We start from the raw sequence: 22,307 nt of genomic DNA, 5'->3' as shown, positions 1-22,307 counted from the left end.
TCAAGTGCAAAATTTTCCAGCTGCTTCCTTAACTTTATTGAAGTGATGCATCTGCTCCAACTTTGAACATATATGAAGCTGTCTTATACGAAATTGGACCATGTGGTTGATCCACCCCACATTGTCCAACCTGGCTCACAGCAGCTCTCACAGAATCTGGGGCAGAGGGCTCTCTCGGTCCCGCTGTCAGAGGTGCCCCTACTTGGAATGACAGTCATTGAACCCTGGCTTTTTGCCTGCACGGGGTCCTTTCCAAGTTAATATGCAGTTCAAATGCAACTTCAGTCATAAAACCACAGAGAAAGGAGAGAATATGGAAGAGGCGGAGAGAATGGGTGTTCAGTCTTGTGCTTGCTTGCTTCATTTATTTCTATCCAATCATTTCCCACTGCTGGGGTTTAAAAGAATCTCACGAAAAAATACGTCAGATCAGTGGTCCCCTCATGGTACCCATGGGCGTCATAACATCTACCAACATCTTGTTTTTAGGATGCTGTTAACGCCAGGTATGACTTTTGCCCAACAAGGCATCTGATTCACTATTGGAGATTTGATAGACTGCGCAGACCTTTAAAACTGTTTAAAACTGCTTTGGCAGCTGCTACCACCACATCACAGAGACCTTCATTGTGTGATTGAAAGTTAAGCTGCAGCAATTGTTTTGTGGCTGGCTCTGCCTCCTGTGGCAGCCATTTTGTTACCGCACTTACCATGCTCTGGCAGAATTATAGAGGAATCTGCAGGCTCAGAAGGCTTGGAGACCCCCGATTTAGACAACAAAAGAAACTATTAATTAATTAATTAATTAATTAATTAATTGAATTTATAGACCGCCCAATCCCCAAGGGGCTCTGGATATGATACAGCATTGTGGGCGCTCACCCGGCATTCACTGGCCCAACTCATTCTGGTTCGCAGATTTTGAGCCAAAAACCCTTTGGTTCTTGCCCAAAGCCTTGTGCCTCTGGAAACCCCAGGGCTTTAATACCTCCAAAAGGGTGGGAAACCACTGCTCAGCCTTGATCTCACAACACACCTGGCAGAGATTATCCTGATTTCCTCTCTTACCTGCTACTTGCCTGGAAACAAAATGACTGATGTGAGGCTGTAAGAATTATGGTACAGTGGGGGGTCCCTAACCTTTTTGAGGCAGCGGACACCTTAAGGATTCTGACCCAGCGTGGTGGGTGCAGCCAGTCACAAAATGGCTGCCATAGCTTACCTTCAGTCACACAGTGAAGATCCATGTGCTGTGGGGACAACTTTAAAAATCTGCACAGCCAATCAAATTGGCAGCAGCCAATCAGAAGCCTAAGTGGGCAAAACCTCCACCTGGCCCTGCCCACTTTCTAAAAACACTTGGTGGGCGCCAGGCACCACATTTAAGGGCCCCTGGGGGGTACAGTTTAATGTCCTCCGATGAAAATAATGGATGAAATTACGTCCATTGTTCTAGTTCCCTCCTTTTGGGGGGAGGGAACTTTAAAATTAGAATGCTGGACGCCATTCCTCCCTTTCGGGGGAGGGGAGGGAACTTTAAAAATAGACTGCTGGACGCCACTCATACTCTCATTTTATTGAGTTTTATTGTATAATTATTAGAAATAGTTCTTACGGTTTTATCGCTGCTTTTAAATGTTTTAGTTATCCTATATTGTTATCCTTATATGTTGTACACAGCCCGGAGCCCTTCGGGGATGGGGCGGTATAAAAGCTTAAGAGATAGATAGATAGATAGATAGATAGATAGATAGATAGATAGATAGATAGATAGATAGATAGATAGATAGATAGATAGATAGATAGATAGATAGATAGATAGATAGATAGATAGTAAGTAAGTAAGTAAGTAAGTAAGTAAGTAAGTAAGTAAGTAAGTACCGTATATACTCGTGTATAAGTCGACCCGCATATAAGTCGAGGCACCTAATTTTACCACAAAAAGCTGGGAAAACTTATTGACTCGCGTATAAGTCGAGGGTGGGAAATGCAGCAGCTGCTGGTAAATTTCAAAAATAAAAATAGATACCAATAAAATTACATCAATTGAGGCATCAGTAGGTTAAATGTTTTTGAATATTTATTTCAAAGAAAAACAGTAAACTGGCTCTGTAAGTGGAAAAGAGGGTCAACCAGAACAATATGGTATCAACAATAACTTTAAAAGTACAAAAACCTTTAGTCTCAGCTCTCAAAGCAAACCAAGCTAAAACACAAGAGTTAAAATCCTTCAAAACTGGATTCCTCATCATCTGGCATCTGTATGTCCAAATGTAACCTCAAATCTCTAGATTTTAAGAGGGATATTATCAGAAAATGGAAAATCTACTATTAGCTTCCATTGTAAAACATTGTGTGGGGATGGGGCGACCTCTTTGGGGATCAATAACTTTGGATCCCCTGACCCAGACTTCCCCACCAGAACCTGGCTGGTAATCATAAGGAGACTCTCCTGATTGAGACCAGCCAGGTTTGGTGAAGTTTTGGGTTCAGGATCGAAAGTTATGGACCCTGCAAAAAGGGTAGCCCCACTTCTACTAATATCTCCTATTGAAAAACAATGGGGAAATGGGTTAGCACCTCCCTTTGGGGGGGGTCCATAACTTTGGACCCCTGAACCAAACTTTCACCAAATCTTGGCTGGTATCATCAGGGAGTGTCTTTTGAGGGTAATTCCTGGAAAATTTGGTGTCGCTAGCATCAAAACTGCGCCCCCTGCTGGCCGGCAAAGTAAAAACACAAAAAAAATTAATGACCCGCATATAAGTCGAGGGGAGCTTTTTCAGCATTAAAAATGTGCTGAAAAATTCGACTTATACATGAGTATATACGGTAAGTAAGTAAGTAAGTAAGTAAGTAAGTAAGTAAGTAAGTAAGTAAGTAAATAGCCAGAGTTGGCAGACCTCCTTCACATACGCCTTGGCAGCCCCTTTTGACCGTGCTTTACAGTAGCGTAGCCTTGATGCATATTTCCCAGTCTTAACTATGGAATGGAGTGCATGTTCACTCTGTGTTTCTCTATGGTGGAACAGCCTGGTTCTTCAAACTAGGGAGGACAACTCTCAGCTCCTTATATGTTTTCACAGTGGAGGGATGTTGGGCTACATCCTGTATTGGAAGGCTCATACAAGTCAACAGATATTCCGACTGCTTATATAATTATAACTCAGCAACCTGAGAAGCATTCTGTCCTAGGCAATTTCACTTCCACTGCATAGTAATTTTTTGTAAAGTGGAGATTTAGTGTTGACTGTGATGCTGCTGTTGGAAATCTTCCTGCTGTAGATTTCCTGGTTGGGACTTCAGGTTGCCATTGTAAGATAAGGATTTGGGGTTCCCTCTGTGAAGGGAAGCTACTCTAGTACCTCTCACATGTTCTGGATCATCTGTCCGATAGAGCAAATGGTCTTACTAGTGGGTTTTCTATCTGTCTTCTCTACAGGCAGATGATCTCTACTACCCTGGCCTGGAGTCCCAACTATGAGCGAGGCATCTAGGATTGGCATGGTGAGGTCAGGTCATCTTGGAGAAGGTGATATGGTAGCATTCTTTCTACCTAGTCGCCTTATGCCTCATGTTTCCCTTACTAGTTTGGTTACAGTCAGAATTTTCCAAGGCTTTTATTTACCATTCCTTGTAAAAGCTAGAATGCTTGACGGCTGACCCAGTATTCCCTGGCTGTGTGAAAGATATGGGGTGCTGAGAGTTTCTGCCTTTAGTTTTGGTAAGAACCTATTGGTCATCGTGTCCTGCCCTGAGCTAATTGCCTAAAGGAAGAGAATGGTGTCAAGGACGGATAATGAGGGGTTGTTGTTCCTTCAGCATGAACCAAGGCCTAGTTGTTTCTACTGGGCTACAACTGAAGTGTAATTCAGATCTTTCTTTGAAGCCAACTCCTTCCTGGTTCATCCGTACCCAGTTATTCCTTGCAGAGGCATATCAAAGGGAAATGGCGCCCAGAGGCAACTCCTTCTCCGGGTGCCCCTCCAAGCCCCTGCCGTGCTTGGGGTTGTGGCCCCCCTGACCCCCCCCCCCCAAACAGACCAGCTTTCAAAAGTCGGCTTTTGAGGTCTGCACAGAAGCCGAGGGCAGGGCTCGGGATCCCCGAAATCTGGCCTGCACAGAGGGGAACCGCCCCCGAGCCCTTCCCCTGGCCTCTTTGTAGACCTCAAAAGCCCCCCCCCCCCACCTCCCTGCAGGCCAGCTCCTCTGGTGCCTCCCCCCCCCCACATAACCAAAAGGCGTGCTCCCAGGGAACTGGTTGTGCACATGTCCTGAGGGCAGTACATTCCTGATTCCTTGTTCAATAAGAGATACTTCTGGACTATGAAGGAAGGTCTAACCTTTGTAACCTTTGTAATTATTTCTGCATGGAGCCTGGAACAGAGGCCCAGCCGCAGCAAAGCACATCACCCCAACCTGTTGTTGCCACTCAGTGGCATCACTGCTTGGTTATTCAGACGGCCAGAGGGTCAGCAGCCAGTGTGGCCAAGAGGAGGAGGAGGAGGAAGAACTCTTTTCTGTCTCCTGGTCTGTTCAGAGAGAAAAGGCTGATCTTGGTGTGGTTTGGTTTAGTTCAGTTTTAGTTTAGTTTTGTAAGATTTATATCCCATTCTTCCCACAAGTGGGCTCACAGCAGCCAACAATCGTATAAAATACAATCCTATAATACATTCTACAAATCCCATAACATTTAATATCAGTTAAGAAGACATTTCAACATTTCATTTGTAAGATGGTGCCTTGGGTGGAATTAATAGCAGGTCTCCTCTTAGCTGGTATGGAGGAGTGAAGAAAAAGGGAAAAGGAGGGGAAGGGAAGGGAAGGGAGGGAGGGAGGGAGACCAGCTACTTCCTTATTTGCTCTTTGGATTAGGAGGTTTCTGACTGAAAGGTTGTTCAGGAGCTCTAGTTGGCCTCGTGCCCGTCATCAGCAGAGATCCTTTCTCATCATGCCTATTAACTTGTCATTTCTAATGTGCAAAATGATACTGTCCTTCCTACACTAACAGTTCTGAATAACCGGGTGCTGTAGAAAGGCCATCCATCATGTGTCATTACTCTGTTCCCTTTGATTTCCCCGTAATAATCTAATGACGGTTGTTGCTTTCTTCAGAGCCTTCTGCCATAGCTAGCCCCAGTGTGTTTCTTTATCAATTTGCATTGGACAGGTGCGGGAAGTTGTTCTTGGCACCATTTATCCTGATAAAAAGCCAATATTCCCACATGCGCTCGATGCTGAACTGAAAACTGAGCCCTTCGGGGGTAGGGCGGTCTATCAAATCGAATAAATAGATAGATAGACGGACAGACGATGGATGGATGGATGGATGGATGGATGGATGGATGGATGGATGGATGGATGGATGGATGGATGGATGGATGGATGGATGGATGGATGGATGGATGGATGGATGGATGGATGGATGGATGGATGGATGGATGGATGGATAGATAGATAGATAGATAAAATGGGTGTGTAGTTTGGGTGGGGTCACTGGGAAGCAGGTTTACCCTCACCCCGGGGTCCCTTTATTTTTCTTTTACTCCACTGCCATTTAGCCCTGTTGGGGAATAATAAAGTTTTGCATGTGCCTTGATCTTGTCAGATTTCAGAAGCTAAGCATAGTTAGTACTTGGAAGAGAGGCCACCGAGAAGTCCAGGGTTACTGCAGTTCAAAAGGGGACATTGCCTCCGACCTCACTATTAGATGAAACTTCGTTTTAGAGGTGGAGCTGACGTTTGTTGCTTCTTCTTTCTCCTCTTCTCCCTCTGAGCCTGGAAATGAGGTCTAGTTTGGGAAAGCAGAATGCAGCGCTAGGTTTGCTTTCCTTTGATTTGATTTGGCTAAGTCAGTGGTCGAACGTGGTTGAAGTGTGGGGTGGGAAAGAAAGGGTTGGAGAGAAAGGCCTTGAGGCCACTTTCCAAGTTGGTGGGCTTCTTTTCTATAACCTGTGACTGTGTAGCACCGTCAGGTGACAGCAGGGGCGTATCTGCCTGGGGGAACCCATGTCCCCAGGCACAACTAATCTGGTCACGTGTGGGGCGCAGAATAGCCCCCCCCCCACGTGACCAGATGCCTCCCGCCGTGAAGACAATGAGGCAACGAAGTCCTGCTGCCTTGTCGTCTTTGGGGCTCTGCGGGGGCTCTGCTACTCACCAGGGGGCACTTGGAGGGGTTTTTGTCCTCGGGCACCATTTCCCACCCATACACCTCTGGGTGACAGATCCCAGGGCAAAACCAGTACGAACCATTTCTGCTTCCATTTGCTCCGTGTGAATCCTGTGGGTTCAGAACTGCAGTCTGGGATCAAAACTTCCTTTGCTTTTTCGTCATGGTGTTGCCCCCTCTCTGTGGACACCCTGCTCATCATAACCAGGTGTTGTCTCCCAGCTGAAACCTACTGTGGAATATTGTACTGACCTGCAGTGCGGTCACTGCAGCTTCAAAGTATCCTGTAGAGCCATGTGATCCCTTCCAACTCCACCGGTGTAGCTAGGGAGGGAACAGTGCTTAGCTGCTGGCCCTCAAATTCGGTGGCCAAATTCTTGTGTGAACAAAGTCAACCAGAGACCTTCCATAAGTTCTGCTGATAACCCTTCTTTTACTTCTTAGACGTCTGCTATTTAACAAGTAATCATGGGGTGGTGGGAATGCAAGAATGACCTTCAAACAACCCCCCTTTTAAGTGCTGCTATGAAATGAATTTTTTTATTTCCCAGAGTGGATGGAGAGCGGATAGGAAATGTGACAGTTGTTTTGCTTGTGTGTTGCTAGGTACCTGTTTGTATTGCAGCTAAGGCAAGACATTCTTTCGGGAAAGTAAGTGCAAGTCTTTATTTATTCTCATTATATTTGAATCACATTTTCTGTCAGGAGGCACTCAAAGTAAAATAAAAGACATAACTCCTGAGTCCTGTCTGGTATTGTTCAAAACACTCTCTTTCCACTGCACAACATTTTGGCTAGTAATAACAATGTCAGTTGATTAAGACACATCAAATTAACAGATCTGCCTCTTGTTCCAATGTAGTTTATAGCTTCCAATAATCAGGAGCTCACTGAGATGAAATTATATTGGGGTTCAGGCTTTGCTGTTTTGTGTATTGGGGGTGGGGGGGGGACCTAAAGCCCATAGACCCAAGTATATACTCGTGTATAAGTTGACCCGCATATAAGTTGAGGCACCTAATTTTACCACAAAAAACTGGGAAAACTTATTGACTCGCTTATAAGTCTAGGGTGGGAAATGCAGCAGCTAATGGTAAATTTCAAAAATAATTTTTTGGCTTTGCAACCACATTTTTGCACCACTATGGTGCCATCCGTGCTTTGCAACCATGTTTTTGCACCACTATAGGATCCATGATTGTTGTGCTCAGATCTGTGCCTAGGGACGTGCCCTGTGATCGGATGGTGATTTTTGGGTGACCTAGTGCAAAAATCATGAGGATCCATGAGGATCTGTGCTTTGCAACCAGGTTGCAACCATTGTGGCACTAAGATGCATCGAATTCATGACTGGCGCGCAGCGAATTGGGCCCGCTGGAGCCCCTCCCCGCCCCGCTTGTTCATTGGGGTCAAATGGCGCCGTGCCACAGCATCTCTACTTTTCGCCGCCTCATCCCCCTCACTCACTCACCCTTTCCTTTCCCCGCAGGCTCTGAGGCTCGGCTTCAGGGAAGCTGCCGCTCAGGCAGCCTGTCTCTATGACTTTCTTAAAAGGGCGGCGGTGGCAGTGGGGGGGTGGGCGGGCGAGAGGGTGAGGGGTGGGCGGGAGCCTGCTGGGCGCCCCACAGGCATGCACCCAATGTCATGGATGACCCCATGTCGCCATAGGCAGTACGCCACTGCTTCAACCTGCTTGCATTTTGTTTCACTTGCGTACTTATACGTGAGTATATACGGTACACCCAAATCATCTGTATGGTAAATGGTTAAAGTGGAATCATGTCAGCTGCACAAACCTAAGACATTACTTATAGCCATTACCTGCCTCTGTGAAGCAACTGTGAACTTCCCTGAGGGTCTCCCATCCAAGTATTAATCAGGGTCAACCCTGATTAGCTTCTGTGATCTGAAGGGGCTGGGTTAGCCTAGGCCAGTGGTGGCGAACCTTTGGCACTCCAGATGTTATGGACTACAATTCCCATCAGCCCCTTCCAGCATGGCCAATTGGCCATGCTGGAAGGGGCTGATGGGAATTGTAGTCCATAACATCTGGAGTGCCAAAGGTTCGCCACCACGGGCCTAGGCCATCCAGGTTGGGTTTGGGTTATATGAGGACCAACCCTGCTTAGCTTCTGAAATTTCCAGCTCTCTCTCTCTCTCTCTCTCTCTCTCTCTCTCTCTCTCTCTCTCTCTCTCTCTCTCTCTCTCTCTCTCTCCTCCCTCTCTCCCTCTCCCTCTCTCCCTCCTTCCACCCCTTGACTTGGAAATCCCAGCAGCTAAGCAGAGCTGGCCCTTGTCCGCATTTGGATGGGAGACCACCACGGAAGTCCAGGGCCAGTACATAGAAGCAAGCCGTGGCAAACCACCTTTGAATGTCTCTTGCCTTGAAAACCCCATGAAGGGTTGCCATAATTTGGCTGTGACTTGATGGCAGTTAACACGCACACGGTTAATTTCATGGGTATGAATTCAGAGCCAGAGACCGGGTTGTGCGGTGTCTGTTCTTCATTGTGACAAGTGATGGGTCTTGACCAAAGAAAAGTTAATTGTGTGCTGTCTCTTTCTTCGCAGATTAAAATGCCCTTACGAAACGGCAGTGGAGCTTGCCGCCTTGTGCCTCCAAGGTAAATTCCGTCAGCCGCTCAGTGGATTCAGACTGTCAGTGGCTATTTCACAGATGGCCATTTGAGAGGCCAGATTTTCATTGCTTTGTGGCTGTTGGAATTGCTGTTCAGTAAAAGCGTATTCTGCCTTTATACATAATGTTCTCCACAGGATTCTGGCAAAATTGCGTGAGGGGACAAGCTTTTTGAAAATAAAACACAGCTTTTAGAAGGTGTCTTTTTGGTCCCTGTCTTTGATGAGAAGACAACTACAGCTTTCTCTCATGTTGGAAGGTTAAAAGATCTAAAAGAAGGATCTAAAAGAAAGATAATGGAAATGTGGCGTGATTGTTCTTACTTGAAAACCCCAGGGTTCGCTCTGTCCCAAATTACTAGCAGTCTTCCTGCAAAATACTTCTTTTAAAAAAAATAGCAAAGGGGTTGTTTAGAACACTCAAATTTGTTCCTTCAAAGTATTATTTTACAGGTGCTGTTCGGAATTTGTGCTCTTTTCTTCTTCAGAGGCTATAAATAATTCCATTTTATCCAGATTTTAATAGAAAAAAGGTTTGAATTACAAGGGGAGCTAGAATTGAAATAGATTTACTGTACTTATTATATGTGTTGGGAGAGAGAACTAATCCCTCTACTGGGAAAATTAAGAGAATGAATTATCCACTTATAGAACACTAATGTTATAGAAGATGACATTCACAGGAGGCAGAAAAAGAGATAAGTTTATAACAGGGTTGCTGTTTTAGAAATCACTTTGGATTCCCAAATCTGTTGTGAAAGTATTTGGACTTATCCAAATCATTTTCCTATAGAAAGATACTGGATTAAGAAGAGTAAATCCTGAAGTATTCTAATAAACTGGAGAGATTTGCCATGAAGTGAGATGTAAAACTGAATTTTACAGGAAGAATTTTACTTTCTTAGAAGCCAGCGCAATGTGGTTGTTGGATTGAGATTTTGGGAAGCTATTGAAGTTCACTGAATTGTGTACTTTCTAAACCTACTTCCCAGGATTGTTGCGAGAACAAAATTTGAGAGGGATGTGAAGACCTTCAAGATATATGTTTTCTCCAAGTCCTAATTGGGATAAGAAATGAGTGAGACTTATAATCTAATTTGCACAGTTGTAATCTTTTCTTTGAAATGTCCACCTTTGGCAGCTGAACTTGGCGAGTGTGAACATCCTGAACACACTCCAGAACTTGTGTCAGAATTCAGATTTACTCCAAACCAAACAGAAACGATGGAATTTGAGATTTTTCAGAAGTGGAAAGAATTCAGGTATAGTACTGATAAAGGTGTATGCCCTGTTGGGGTACATGTTGTTCTGTTTTAGTTTTGCACATTTTAGAATGGATAAATGGTGAATGTGGGAGTGTACCATGTTTCCCCGAAAATAAGACAGTGTCTTATATTAATTTTTGCTCCCAAAAATGTGCTATGTCTTATTTTCAGGGGATGTCTTATTTTTCTGTGTTCTGTTTGTCGGGCATGCTTCCAAACAAAAACTTTTGCTATGCTCTTGTTACTTCTTCGGGGGGATGCCTTTATATTTAGCCATGACTTTCCAGCAAAACCTCTACTACGTCTTATTTTTAGGGGATGTCTTATATTCGGGGAAACAGGGTAGGTTGTCAGTCTCCAAATAGGGTTCTTAAAAACAGGTAGAAAGAGAAAAAGGAAGATTTCAGATTTCAGAAGCAGCGGATTTACCCAGAGTAGACCACCTTGTAGGACGCAATGTAGACAAGAACTGACAGACACACAGCTCACCAGTGCAGTTCTATTTATTGCTATCTACTGACAAAGTGCTTCGCCAGACCACAGGTGTTTTCAGGCACACATCACTCTGCTGTCTGTGCTAACTATATACAAAAGAATTTACCAATCGGAGGACCCTCACCTTATCAGGGCTTTGCACACGGTACAAGCTGTGCACTCGGTCCTAATCTGCACCCGGCACCTGTTAGAAGGAGGGTCCAGCTGTCATTTAGATTTTGCTCATCTAAACAGTCACACATGTTCTGACAGTCTGATTTCCTGTTCCCCCCTTCGCTTGTCTAGGGGAAAAAGCCCTGCACAGGCCGAAATGTGCTACTTGAACAAAGCCAAATGGCTCGAAATGTATGGGGTAGACATGCATGTTGTTAAGGTAAGAGATCCTCCCTGCATGCTATTTTTGTAGCGTATCGGACAGTGATGATCAAACGCGATGATTTCTGGGCTAAATATGTAGCACATAAAAAAAGCTTTCATCCCATTTCTGCTTTTCTTTCTGATGAAGAGAGCTGTGACTCTCAAGAGTTTATATCTTGGAAATCTTGTTGGCCGGTAACATGCTATAGACCAGCATAGAGTAGTGCCGTGGTGGCGAACCTTTGGCACTCCAGACGTTATGGACTACAATTCCCATCAGCCCCTGCCAGCATGGCCAATTGGCCATGCTGGCAGGGGCTGATGGGAATTGTAGTCCATAACGTCTGGAGTGCCAAAGGTTCGCCACCACTGGAGTAGTGGTTAAGAACGGTAGACTCTAATCTGGGGAACCAGGTTTGATTCCCCGCTCATTCATATGAGCGGCAAAATCTGATCTTGTTTCCCTGCTCCTCCCCATGAAGCCTGCTGGGTGACCTTGGGCTAGTCACAGACCTTTCACAACTCTCTCAGCCCCCTGCCTCACAATGTGTCTGTTGTGGGAAGTGGAGAGGATTGTGATTGTATGCCTCTTGGAGGCTTGCCAAGGCAGAGAAAAACGTGGTTAAAAACACCTATTCTTCTACTGGACTCAGTCTAGCTCAGTGGTGGCGAACCTATGGCACAGGTGCCAGAGGTGGCACTCAGAGCCCTCTCTGTGGGCACGTGCAAACAGAGTCGCCCCCATCCCCACACATCTAGGCTGACGGGCCACTGGGATTGATTATTAGCATTAAACCTAAGACCTAGTTTTGGGGAAGCAGTGTAGGTAACCCTGTTAAGCGCTGTTAAACCCCACTGATTTTCATGCAAAGAACTAAAGCGCAATCCTTTACCTGGGAGTAAGCTCGTTTGCTGGCAATGGGGCTTGCTTCTGAGTAAACCCTCCTAGGGTCGTGATTCACCCGTTGGAAGAGTTGCACGGTTGCTTCAAAGCAAAGCCGCCGACTACCACCAAGCTTACTCCTGAGTAACACACACCTTGGAGTCAACCCTTTTTTCTAAACTAAAGCCTCAGGATTCACGTTAAATTGCCGTGTTGCACTTTGCGAATAACAAGTGGGTTTGGGGTTGTAGTTTGGGCACTCGGCCTCGAAAAGGTTCGCCATCACTGGTCTAGCTATTCTTCAGACCAACTGATCTACCTTTTGAAACAATGATCCAATATAAAGCTCCCAACTGAAACTTCACCTTCAACGTAGTCTTGCCTTGCTTGTAGGGAAGAGATGGCTGTGAGTACGCCCTTGGGTTGACACCGACAGGCATCCTCATCTTTGAAGGCGCAAACAAGATAGGCTTATTTTTTTGGTGAGTCCCTTCTGCTTATATTTCAACACCTTTTCCTCAACACCACATTGGCTCTGATGTATACTCTTTGACAACAGAAAAATTAATGTGCGTGTAAAGTGTCATCAAGTCACTTTGAGGGTGATTGATGGTGACCCCATCAAGGGGCTTTCAAGGCAGATTGGATTCAGAGGTGGTTTGCCATCGCCTTCCTCTGCAGAGCCTTCCTGTGTGGTCTGTCTTCCAAGGACCGATCCAATTTAATCCAAAAACCTTTATTAGGCATAAGCCAGAAGTACCATACATTCCAAGTACAAAAACAGGATCATTGTTACATATCATGTAGAACATGGATTAAAAATGTGGCAACTGCTTCAGAAATTTCTACATGAGGGCTGTTCAGTAGCTTAGACATTTTTTAGTTTACAATCTGAGGAAGGAAACATACATCTCTAAGAAGGTAGTAAAAACCTCCCCAGATGCGGTTCCTAATATCATTATACCTCGAACAGTAAAAGCGGGATATGAGGGATTGAGGAGTCTATAGCATTGGGACAGTACTGACAACAACGCTCACTTTGTGGGATGTTAAGGAAACGACCTTGAAGATAGACAGAGGGGAATGAGTTGCACCTTTCTCTTGTCATGACCCATCTGCACTTATAATTAACAAGCTGTTCCAAATATACAGCAGGGAGGGCTGGTTTTGGAGGTGTGTTGATCCCCAAAGGTATAAGGGGAACAGGAGCTTTGTGCAGCACTCAGGAGAGATTGGTATTCCTGGTCGTACAGTCTGATCTTTAGATGATGGTAAATTTCCGTGGTGGTAAGCATATGAAGAGACTCCCATGAGAAACCCAAGGAGATTTTTTTTCCAATATGGAGCCACCACTTCGTAAGCTGAAGCTCCCTCATTTCTAGCAAAGATAAACTTTTTGGATCTGTGCAGCCATTTTGTTACCGCACCGACCCTGCTTAGCTTCCGAGACCTGGTGAGATCAGGCTATGCCCTGCTGTTTTCCCTCCCAGAAAAAAATAATACAGGTTTCTTGATATTGTAAATCTTGCCACAGAGCAAAGTAAAGAAGCAGGCAGTTAAAACCAAGCTATGTTGTCATGTTATAAAAGCTTTAGGCGCCTTAAGCTTGCGTGCCTTGTGAATTCATCAGTGCTCGCCTGTTTCCTTTCTCTTTAGGCCTAAAATCACTAAAATGGACTTCAAAAAGAGCAAACTGACACTTGTGGTGGTAGAAGACGACGACCAGGTATCGTCCCCCAGTTACCCGGCGCGTGGTCTAGCTCTGGCTGGAGCCCTCTGATCTCCACAGATGTTGATGAGGGGCCCAGCCCATTGCCAGATCAGGAGTTCTTTCTGGATTGCTGGTTTTATCGTGACAGCAGGCATGAGAACTTAATAGAGTTCTGTTTCTCTCTCATAGGGCAGAGAGCAAGAACACACGTTTGTTTTCCGATTGGATAGTGCTAAGACATGCAAGCACCTCTGGAAGTGTGCGGTGGAACACCACGCCTTCTTCCGGTTACGCGCACCAGCAAACAGTAAATCGAATCGGTCAGATTTTATCCGGTTGGGTTCCCGCTTCAGATTCAGGTACTTCATTGTTCAAGTAGCCCTTCTGATCAATCCACAAAAACTGCTTGCTGCCTTTTTCAACTGGTTTAGTTGTCTACAGATACCATCTTGGGGGTGAAAGGGAGGAGAGTCAACTCTCTTCCATTTTGCCAGAGCTTTTCTAACTAGGAGCAGCAGTGGCGTAGAAGGTTAAGAGCTCGTGTATCTAATCTGGAGGAACCGGATTTGATTCCCAGCTCTGCCGCCTGAGCTGTGGAGGCTTATCTGGGGGATTCAGATTAGCCTGTACACTCCCACACACGCCAGCTGGGTGACCTTGGGCTAGTCACAGCTTGTCAGAGCTCTCTCAGCCCCACCTATCTCACAGGGTGTTTGTTGTGAGGGGGGAAGGGCAAGGAGATTGTAAGCCCCTTTGAGTCTCCTACAGGAGAGAAAGGGGAGATATAAATCCAAACTCTTCTTCTTCTTCTTCTTCTAGTCAGCTGGAGGTAGGGTTGCTATTTCCCTTCAAGAAATGGGGGATTCCCCACTCTGAGCCCCCTCCCCCAGCACCATTCAGCTGACCTGTGGGGGGGACTTACTACCTGCAAAGGGAGGCCAGCTTAAACACATTGATGTCTTTTCCGGAACTGACATCATCACGTTGCTAATGACCACGAGGGTTCTCTGGTATTTGGGCAAATGGCTTCGACCATAGAGTTTTTGCTCAAATACCTGAGCTTCCCCATGACAGTTGATTCTAGACTCTGTTTGGAGCTGGTAAGTTCCCCCACGCCACTGCCCGCTGGTTACCAGGAGGGATGGGGTGACAGGAAACCTCACCTGGAGACCATTACCACAGATGACTAAGCATTTTAGAACACTGAAACTAAAAATGATCTTTATTAACATTAAGTGAATGCAGTATCATTTTCTGCTTTCTACAAATGTTGACTGCTCAGGTACAAAAGTTGAAGGAAGTCTCCATTTTCTGAATGTGAATTTTGTAAATAAGCTGCACATTGCTTTCCTGCAACGCCACGATCCTGTCTTTTTAGTATTTATTTATTTGTTGTTTCGTTTTATATACCGCCCTATCCCCGAAGGGGACATTACTCTCATCTGTGATGTTAATGCTCCCCTGTCCTTTTTCAATAAGTGGGAGAACAGAGTACCAGGCAACACACGGATCACGGTTACGCAGAACAAGCACGTTTGAAAGGCGGCCCAGCAAGCGCTATCCTTCAAGACGGCACTCTACTTTCAAAGGTTGGCATTCATAGCAGGTGTCTTTGCATGCCATTTTTGCTTATTCCAAATGCTCAGATGAAATTGGATTTTTCTTTTCACATAATATAACTGGCTTCCTTTCATCGCAACTTCCATTGCTGAAGGGATTAATTGTCTAGGGGTGGATAAAGACAGTTTGGGTTAGTTGCCCTTATCTTTTTTTTTCCAAAAAATTCTCCAGTCTGCCTTCCCAAAAACACCTGAGAAATTCTCAAATAAAGTAGAGTTTTTCTATACAATATGTGCTCGTTTGGGAAGATGGTAGAGATACCAAAGAAGCATGTCCTGAGTACGGAGCAACAGCAGGCCTTGAGAAAACGCAAGAGCATTGGAAAAGACCACAGTTCACAACAACTGAACTCTGGCCTCTTAACAATTCTGAGGAAATGGAGCCTTTTCTTCCTTATATGGAAAATCTGAGCTCTTTAGCTCCCCCTAAATAGACCCTGGGTTACACAAACAGAGCTTCAGCTATAGCACATACAGTTGTATATAAATACCGTATATACTTGAGTATAAGAACCAAAAAATAAGTTGAGGGGGGGTTTTTAGCATTAAAAATGTGCTGAAAAAGTCGACATACACGAGTATATACGGTAAGTGTGGGTGGGGGGCAGAAAACACAGAGTTTGCACCGGGCACAGTATGGCCCAGCTATGCCTCTGGCTTTGCATACACAAGGTCCTGAGTTCAATAAGGCAGGAAGTGGGGCAGAAAAAGACAAGAACTTCACTTTTCATCCACAAAGACCCAATGATCTCCTCTACTCATGAATAGACATTCCATTGATATAAACACAAGTTTTGTTGTTTCCCAAAGTTACAAATGTTCACTCTTTTCTTTCCTCTCCCTTCAGCAAACAACCCTCTGAAGCTATCTCCACTTTGGTGAGTGTTCACAGTTTCTCATTAATTCTTTGGCTTGGAATCTGCCATCCATGGCATTGGTCTGAGAACAAGTTGCCTGCAATCGAGATAATTTCAGCAGGGTAGCCATGTTGGTCTTCAGTAGAGGAGCCAGGTTTGAGTCCAGTTGATCCTTAAAGACTACCAAGTTTTCCAGGTTATGAGCCTTCAAGGTTATTTGATGAAGGGAGCTTTGGCTTTCAAAAGTATATACCTTAGGAGCAGCAGTGGCGTAGTGGTTAAGAGCAGGTGTTTATCTGGAGGGACCGGGTTTGATTCCCCGCTCTGTTGCTTGAGCTGTGGAGGCTTATCTGGCAAATTCAGATTAGCCTGTACTCTCCAATGAACGCCAGCTGGGTGACCTTGGGCTAGTCACAGTCCTTCTGAGCTCTCTCAGCCCCACCCACCTCACAGGGTGTTTGTTGTGAGGGGGGAAGGGCAAGGAGCTTGAAAGCCCCTTTGAGTCTCCTGCAGGAGAGAAAGGGGGGATGTAAATCCAACTCTTCTTCTTATATTCTGTTCGGCTTAAAGGAGCTACTGGACTTGAATCTAGCTGTTATCTGCCATAAGCAACCATACATTGGACCTCTGGTGTAGGACTGCAGTCCAGGTATATCACACTTGGATCTCAAGGATTGGCAGTTTATAGGTCATAGAGGAAATAATGTGTAGAAATAGGTGCAGAAAAGCCATTTAGGACTGCAAAAGAGACGATGATCCCAAATTCTTCTCCATGCCTGGGGTGTTGGGTAGGCTGACCAGACGTCCCGCTTTTGGCGGGACAGTCCCGCCTTTAAACAATTTGTCCCGTGTCCCGATTTTTGGGAGGCTGCCGCACTGCCTTCTGGGGCGCAACGCAGTGCGGCAGCCTCCCGCGCACGCGGCTGCAGGAGCACGGCCTTCTGGGGCTTGCCGTTTGCCACCCTGTCACAGGGCGGGAAACGGCAATCCCCAGAAGGCAGTGCGCTCCCTGGCGGCTAAGGCGCCGCGACATGCGCGGCCCCCCCCCCCACCTACACTCGCCATCCTTAGCAGTTCACAAAGGTGACCATCTGATCACCTTAGTGTTGGGTCGTATTGATGCCAGAACTAACTGGGGTTTGCTTGGCAATCAATTTCAATTTCAGAGCAAATTATTTAACACTAGTAATAACAGATAGTTTTGATGTAATCTCTCGCTCCAATTAAAGCTGGCAAGATGGACAAAACATTCATGTTGGGAGAAGGGAGAGACCAAATATTGCAAGGGGAGCGTCTACAAGTTTTCCCAGGCACACAGAATGTTTTCTGCTTAATAGAAGGCTGTGTGGCTAGAATGTTGCCACGGGATCACCAGCAGAAGTCTGCCTTACCAAATTTGTTGGCTTTGTGTAATTTCTCTTTGCAGTTGAACACAATAATATTTATTCAGTCTCAGTGGCTGCTCCGTACAGTGTTTCTCCCTATCAAAAACTGAGTTGTCTTTCTTTTTAAATGCTGCAATTTCAGTAGTTAGTGCTTGATTGATGCCTTTTGCAGGCAAGTAAATTACCGTCGATAAAGACAGACTGGTTTTTATAGTGTGTTCTTGAGCAAAATTAGAATGGTACTGTTTAAATGAGTATCTTCCTATTTGAGGGAGGCAGGCAGGCACAAATAAAGATTAGGCTTACAGATCCAATCTACTTATTTTACTAATGCATAGTCTGTTCCAATCAGTGGGACTCTCTTAAGGGGGGAATATCCCACTGAAAAGCTATATGGGGCTGTATGACGAGTGTCATGAGTATTATCCATTATTTATGCACTTGGAAAGTCAAAAACGTTAATGTTCTTTCCTCTGCTTATGCCCAGCAGTTTCAGACGCCTGCTTTCACAGCAAATCATGGGCTGTTATTGTTATCAACAATGCAAACTACGGGTTGGATCCCACCATTTCATTTCATCAGCTTCTATGCATTTTTCAGACAATAGGTGCCTTCTGCTGAAGCAAGATTGACAAAAGTATCTTGGGTGCTGTGTGGTTTCCGGGCTGTATGGCCGTGTTCTAGCAGCATTCTCTCCTGACGTTTCGCCTGCATCTGTGGCTGGCATCGCCTGCATCTGTGGCAGAGGATCAGATCCTCTGAAGATGCCAGCCACAGATGCAGGCGAAATGTCAGGAGAGAATGCTGCTAGAACACGGCCAGACAGCCCGGAAACCACACAGCACCCAAGTGATTCCGGCCGTGAAAGCCTTTGACAATACATCAAAAAGTATCTTGCCTCATCAGAAGGAAGAACATGTAGGTGCTGCTGGAATAAACTGGTAGGGTTTGGTTCATGGGCTTGCATTTCCCTGGAATTCCCTTTTGGGAATAAACTGTATTTTGGGGGATCTGGGTTTGAAGCACAAGCACAAACTATAGTTTGTTGGTTTGGACCTAACTGCACACTATAGTTTTCTGGAAATTATATAGTCCCGTTCAAAGGGAGGGAGCAGATAACTCCAAGGATCTACCAGGCTTGCTCATGCAGCAACAAACGTTGATTTGTCATTGAGTCTGAAATAAGTTAAAGTTTATTTTGAATCATCTTGCGTCCCATATTGTGATCACAGAGGCATGCGAGGAATCACATTAAAACATAGAATGTATAGTTTATTTTTGAAAGAGGGCACTTTGCAACTCTGGCTCATTCCGCACACGCAGAATAATGCACTTTCAAACTGCTTTCAGTGCTCTTTGAAGCTGTGCGGAATGGCAAAATCCACTTGCAAACAGTTGTGAAAGTGGTTTGAAAATGCATTATTTTGCGTGTGCGGAAGGGGCCTCTGGGTCACAAAAGCTCAGCATGATAAAACATTGATGTCAACCCAGGCTGTCCTCTTTGAAGTCTTTGATACTGTTGGCAAGAATTGTGTCACATCCATTGAAATGAGCTTTTCTTAGCCACTGTCTCCGTTGTTGAGGTGTTACAGAATGTTCATAGACATTTCTCAAATCTCCGATTGAAAAAATAACAACACACAAGAGTGAGAGATGGATGGGAATTTGGTATAGAAGAGTTAGGCTTAGAAAGGAATAAGCGGTGTTGGTACAATATTGGTTAGCAGTTGGATTGTGTGTCTGTGTGGGAGGGTGTGTCACTGAGGAAGTGTGTAGGAGAATAGTGGGGAAATGAATACAGAGGGCATTACCCCCAACAACCCTCAAACTTAGGCAGGTCTCCCATTATGAGTCCTGATTTTCAGGGCAACTGGGCAGGGGGGAGAGCTTGACTTCTTGAAGTGTTGCCTTTTCAGCCATCACTCTTAATTCCGAGTCCCAATTTGGATTCAAGCTATTAACCACTCCTTGAATTCTCTTCAATCCAAATTTTTTCACAAGATAACTGGACTCCCAAATTGCGTGCCCTACGCAGCCCTTTGTCTGGAGTTAGGTCGAAACTCCTTGGAATCAGCCACTTGGCTGAGGACTTTTAGATTCTGGCTGCGAATTCATTTTCTCTCGGACTGTAATTCCCTGGTCCACCGTCTGCTCTCTGACACCCAATCCAACCCCTGGTTTTCCATAATTGAAGGAAAAATTGCCTCTATCGGACTGTCAGTGGATTCACTTTGCCCCTTGTCCTATTCAGAAGCTTATAGGAAATTAAAAGGTCAACTATTGGATAGAGAGTTCTCTACCCTAATCACCGCAGCCAAGAAAATGTGCTCCCCCTGTATTTTTCTCTCCCATTTGAACAGGGCCACTTGGCACACTACCTGTATTGCTTAATAAACCCGGCTCAAAGGAGAGCCATAATGCTCGCCAGGTTTAATGTTATGCCTTCTGCCTTGTTACATGGCAGATTTAATAAGCAAGAAAAGGCTAAAAGATTGTGCCCATGTAACGATGGCTCAGTTGAATCTCTGGCCCACCAATTACTTCACTGCCTCAGATTCAAGGAAATCAGATCCAAGTATGTGAATCTCACTCCTTTACATTTACCCGATCTCTCCGATTTATTTAGATTACGCTACTTGTTGGACAACCCTGATCCTTCTCTCTGTATGATAGTGGCAGACTTTCTCCTGGAAATTACTAAATGCCAGTAGATTTCCTTCGTCCTAACATGTATATCCTGTATTGTATATGCTTTTTAATCTGTTTTTATTATTGTTGTACTGCTGTCTATGCCAATAAAGGCTTGCTTCATCACTCTTAATTTCTGTGCTGTTTAAAACATGATTCAAACTCTCTTGCTGGAATCTGAGCTAGGAGGAGGTGGGAAAACAGGTTTTCACTTGGAAATGTTGACTTTTCTTTTACTTGCTTGGCCTGTTCCACTCATGGCTAACATGGGCTTCGGTAATGTCTTTTAAAGAATTACGCAGAAAACTAATCTGTATTTTCATTTCAGTTCTAAAAATAACCCAGAAGTCCATAACTATCAGGTAAGAGGCATTTGGATTTGTTGTTTTATTACCTTAATTATAGGCACCAGTAATGTCATGATCAAAGTGACTCACCTTCTCGCCTACCCGCTCATTGGTGTTAAGAGTTCTTGAAACATGTTTTTGTGTTCTAGGCTATTGATGTGCTATATAGGCTTCACATCTATTTGCCAGCATTCCCGAGGGATTCAAGTTAGATTCTGTTGAGCAGGAATTAATGTCAAAGAGCTGGTCTTCAGAGAGTTCCTAATTTTTTTTAAATAAGAACCCAGAGATCCTAGACAGATCCTCTGTGAAAGATCCAAGTTTTTCACCGCAGAGTTATGAATGCAATCTGTCCAAAAGCAGGTTCCTTTTTTAGCTGCATGCTTAAAAGGTTTTGGATGCATACTGGGAAAATGTAAAACTGTGAACAACAAAAAGGGAACAGACTTGTATTTGAGATGTGAGTTTATGCCGCTGTAACCTCTAACTGTGGGTTCTGTGGGGCAGAACTTGGAAGGAGTTGCAAAGAACTAAATTTGAAAACAAAATGGTTTACTTCCTTAACAAATAACACTTTTAACATTAATATTTAACATTAACAATTTACAGTCCTTCTAGGTTGCATTTCAAGTCCTTATCTTGACAATCTACTGATAAATGCCAAGTCCAATTCTTCCTGCTGGTGGTTGGCTTATGAAGACTTCAGAGGCTTGGTGAATGGGATCCAAGATGATGAAGGTTCCCAAACGAACTCCCATCAATTACATACATAGCAAGCCCTGCAACAATAAATTCTAACATTTACAAATATAGCAAAAATAAACAACTCCCTTCCCACTAGTTCCCAACAACTTTGCAGTTACCTTAAACAAGGTGTTAAGAGCTTATAAAGAATTAAATCAAGGTCCCAGCCTGGTAGCCTTGCTTCCTCCAACTTCACCAGTTTTTGCAGCCTTCTGCTGCTTTGAGTCTCCACCCCTTTCTGGGTCAACCCATTCTGAACATAGGGATTACACCTGCTCATTGTTGAATGGCCAAGTGAACTCTTTGTGCCTTGTAGAAACTGTTGGAAAGTCTTCCTTGATTGCCGTCTCCAGCAGATTTGGTGTCCTGCCCCCACCTGGGACACCACTAATATTATCACAAACAGATATGCCCAAGTAGGATGATAACTTTAATTATCAACCCGCAAGGAGGGCGGGTTGATAATACCATCTGGCTGCTTCTTCTTACCACAGATATCACCGTTACTAGCAGTGTTCTTGGCCCATCGGGGGTATTGGAGTTGGATTTATATCCCCCCTTTCTCTCCTGTAGGAGACTCAAAGGGGCTGACAATCTCCTTGCCCTTCCCCCCTCACAACAAACACCCCGTGAAAAGATAAGTGACAATTCAAAGTAAACATCCAAATGACAGGCGGCATTAACCGCATCACCCTGCCACAGCCATAACTGGGCTGTTTTCTGTGATAAAGATTTGACTGTGATGAAGATGCAGCCATTTTTGTGTTCATCTCTCCTTAGAAGCTACCACAGAAAACTCTGACGGTGCAGACAGATCGCAGATAGTCAATTAACCAAGGTTTGCTCTTTCTTTCTAGCCCCTGTATCTCCCAAATATGCACCTGGGCCAGTCCCACTGGCATCCCCATCCACCTGTGAATGTAAGGTAAGTGTGTCGTCTGTTTTATTTTCATATGAATTGTGCAACATAGGAGGAAATAGGGTGACTTGATTGGGCGGAGGAAGAGAATTTAGACCCTGCCTTAAGAAAGAAACAGGCCTTGCAGCCAGGATAGCAATGAAGTGAAGAGGTGTCAACTCTGAGACTGGACCAGAAGTTCCTGGTTCAGCAGCATCCTTGCTGTGGCTTTATCCTCATTGAAGCCGT

General features: G+C 44.8%; 1 protein-coding gene across 7 annotated transcripts in view; it reads left to right on the top strand.

Annotated features, from left to right (window-relative positions):
• The window catches only part of EPB41L4B (erythrocyte membrane protein band 4.1 like 4B), a 176,723-nt gene that overhangs the window by 66,883 nt on the left and 87,533 nt on the right, over positions 1–22,307 (top strand). For 6 of the 7 annotated variants that reach the window (XM_048511185.1, XM_048511186.1, XM_048511188.1 and 3 more), the window contains exons 5-15: positions 6,779–6,823; positions 8,744–8,796; positions 9,951–10,071; positions 10,855–10,942; positions 12,203–12,291; positions 13,466–13,535; positions 13,710–13,879; positions 15,000–15,109; positions 15,987–16,017; positions 20,398–20,431; positions 22,018–22,085. In XM_048511185.1, the coding sequence (XP_048367142.1) occupies positions 6,779–6,823; positions 8,744–8,796; positions 9,951–10,071; positions 10,855–10,942; positions 12,203–12,291; positions 13,466–13,535; positions 13,710–13,879; positions 15,000–15,109; positions 15,987–16,017; positions 20,398–20,431; positions 22,018–22,085 (879 nt within the window). Of the gene's footprint in view, positions 1–3,442; positions 3,508–6,778; positions 6,824–8,743; positions 8,797–9,950; positions 10,072–10,854; positions 10,943–12,202; positions 12,292–13,465; positions 13,536–13,709; positions 13,880–14,999; positions 15,110–15,986; positions 16,018–20,397; positions 20,432–22,017; positions 22,086–22,307 lie in introns of all 7 variants that reach the window. The other variant, XM_048511189.1, reaches the window with a different exon arrangement.

This window comes from Sphaerodactylus townsendi, linkage group LG11 (genome assembly GCF_021028975.2).
Source record: "Sphaerodactylus townsendi isolate TG3544 linkage group LG11, MPM_Stown_v2.3, whole genome shotgun sequence".
In the NCBI taxonomy this organism is placed as follows: domain Eukaryota; kingdom Metazoa; phylum Chordata; class Lepidosauria; order Squamata; family Sphaerodactylidae; genus Sphaerodactylus; species Sphaerodactylus townsendi.
The sequence above is the reverse complement of the archived record's forward strand: the minus strand, read 5'-3'. Positions and strand labels throughout refer to the sequence as shown.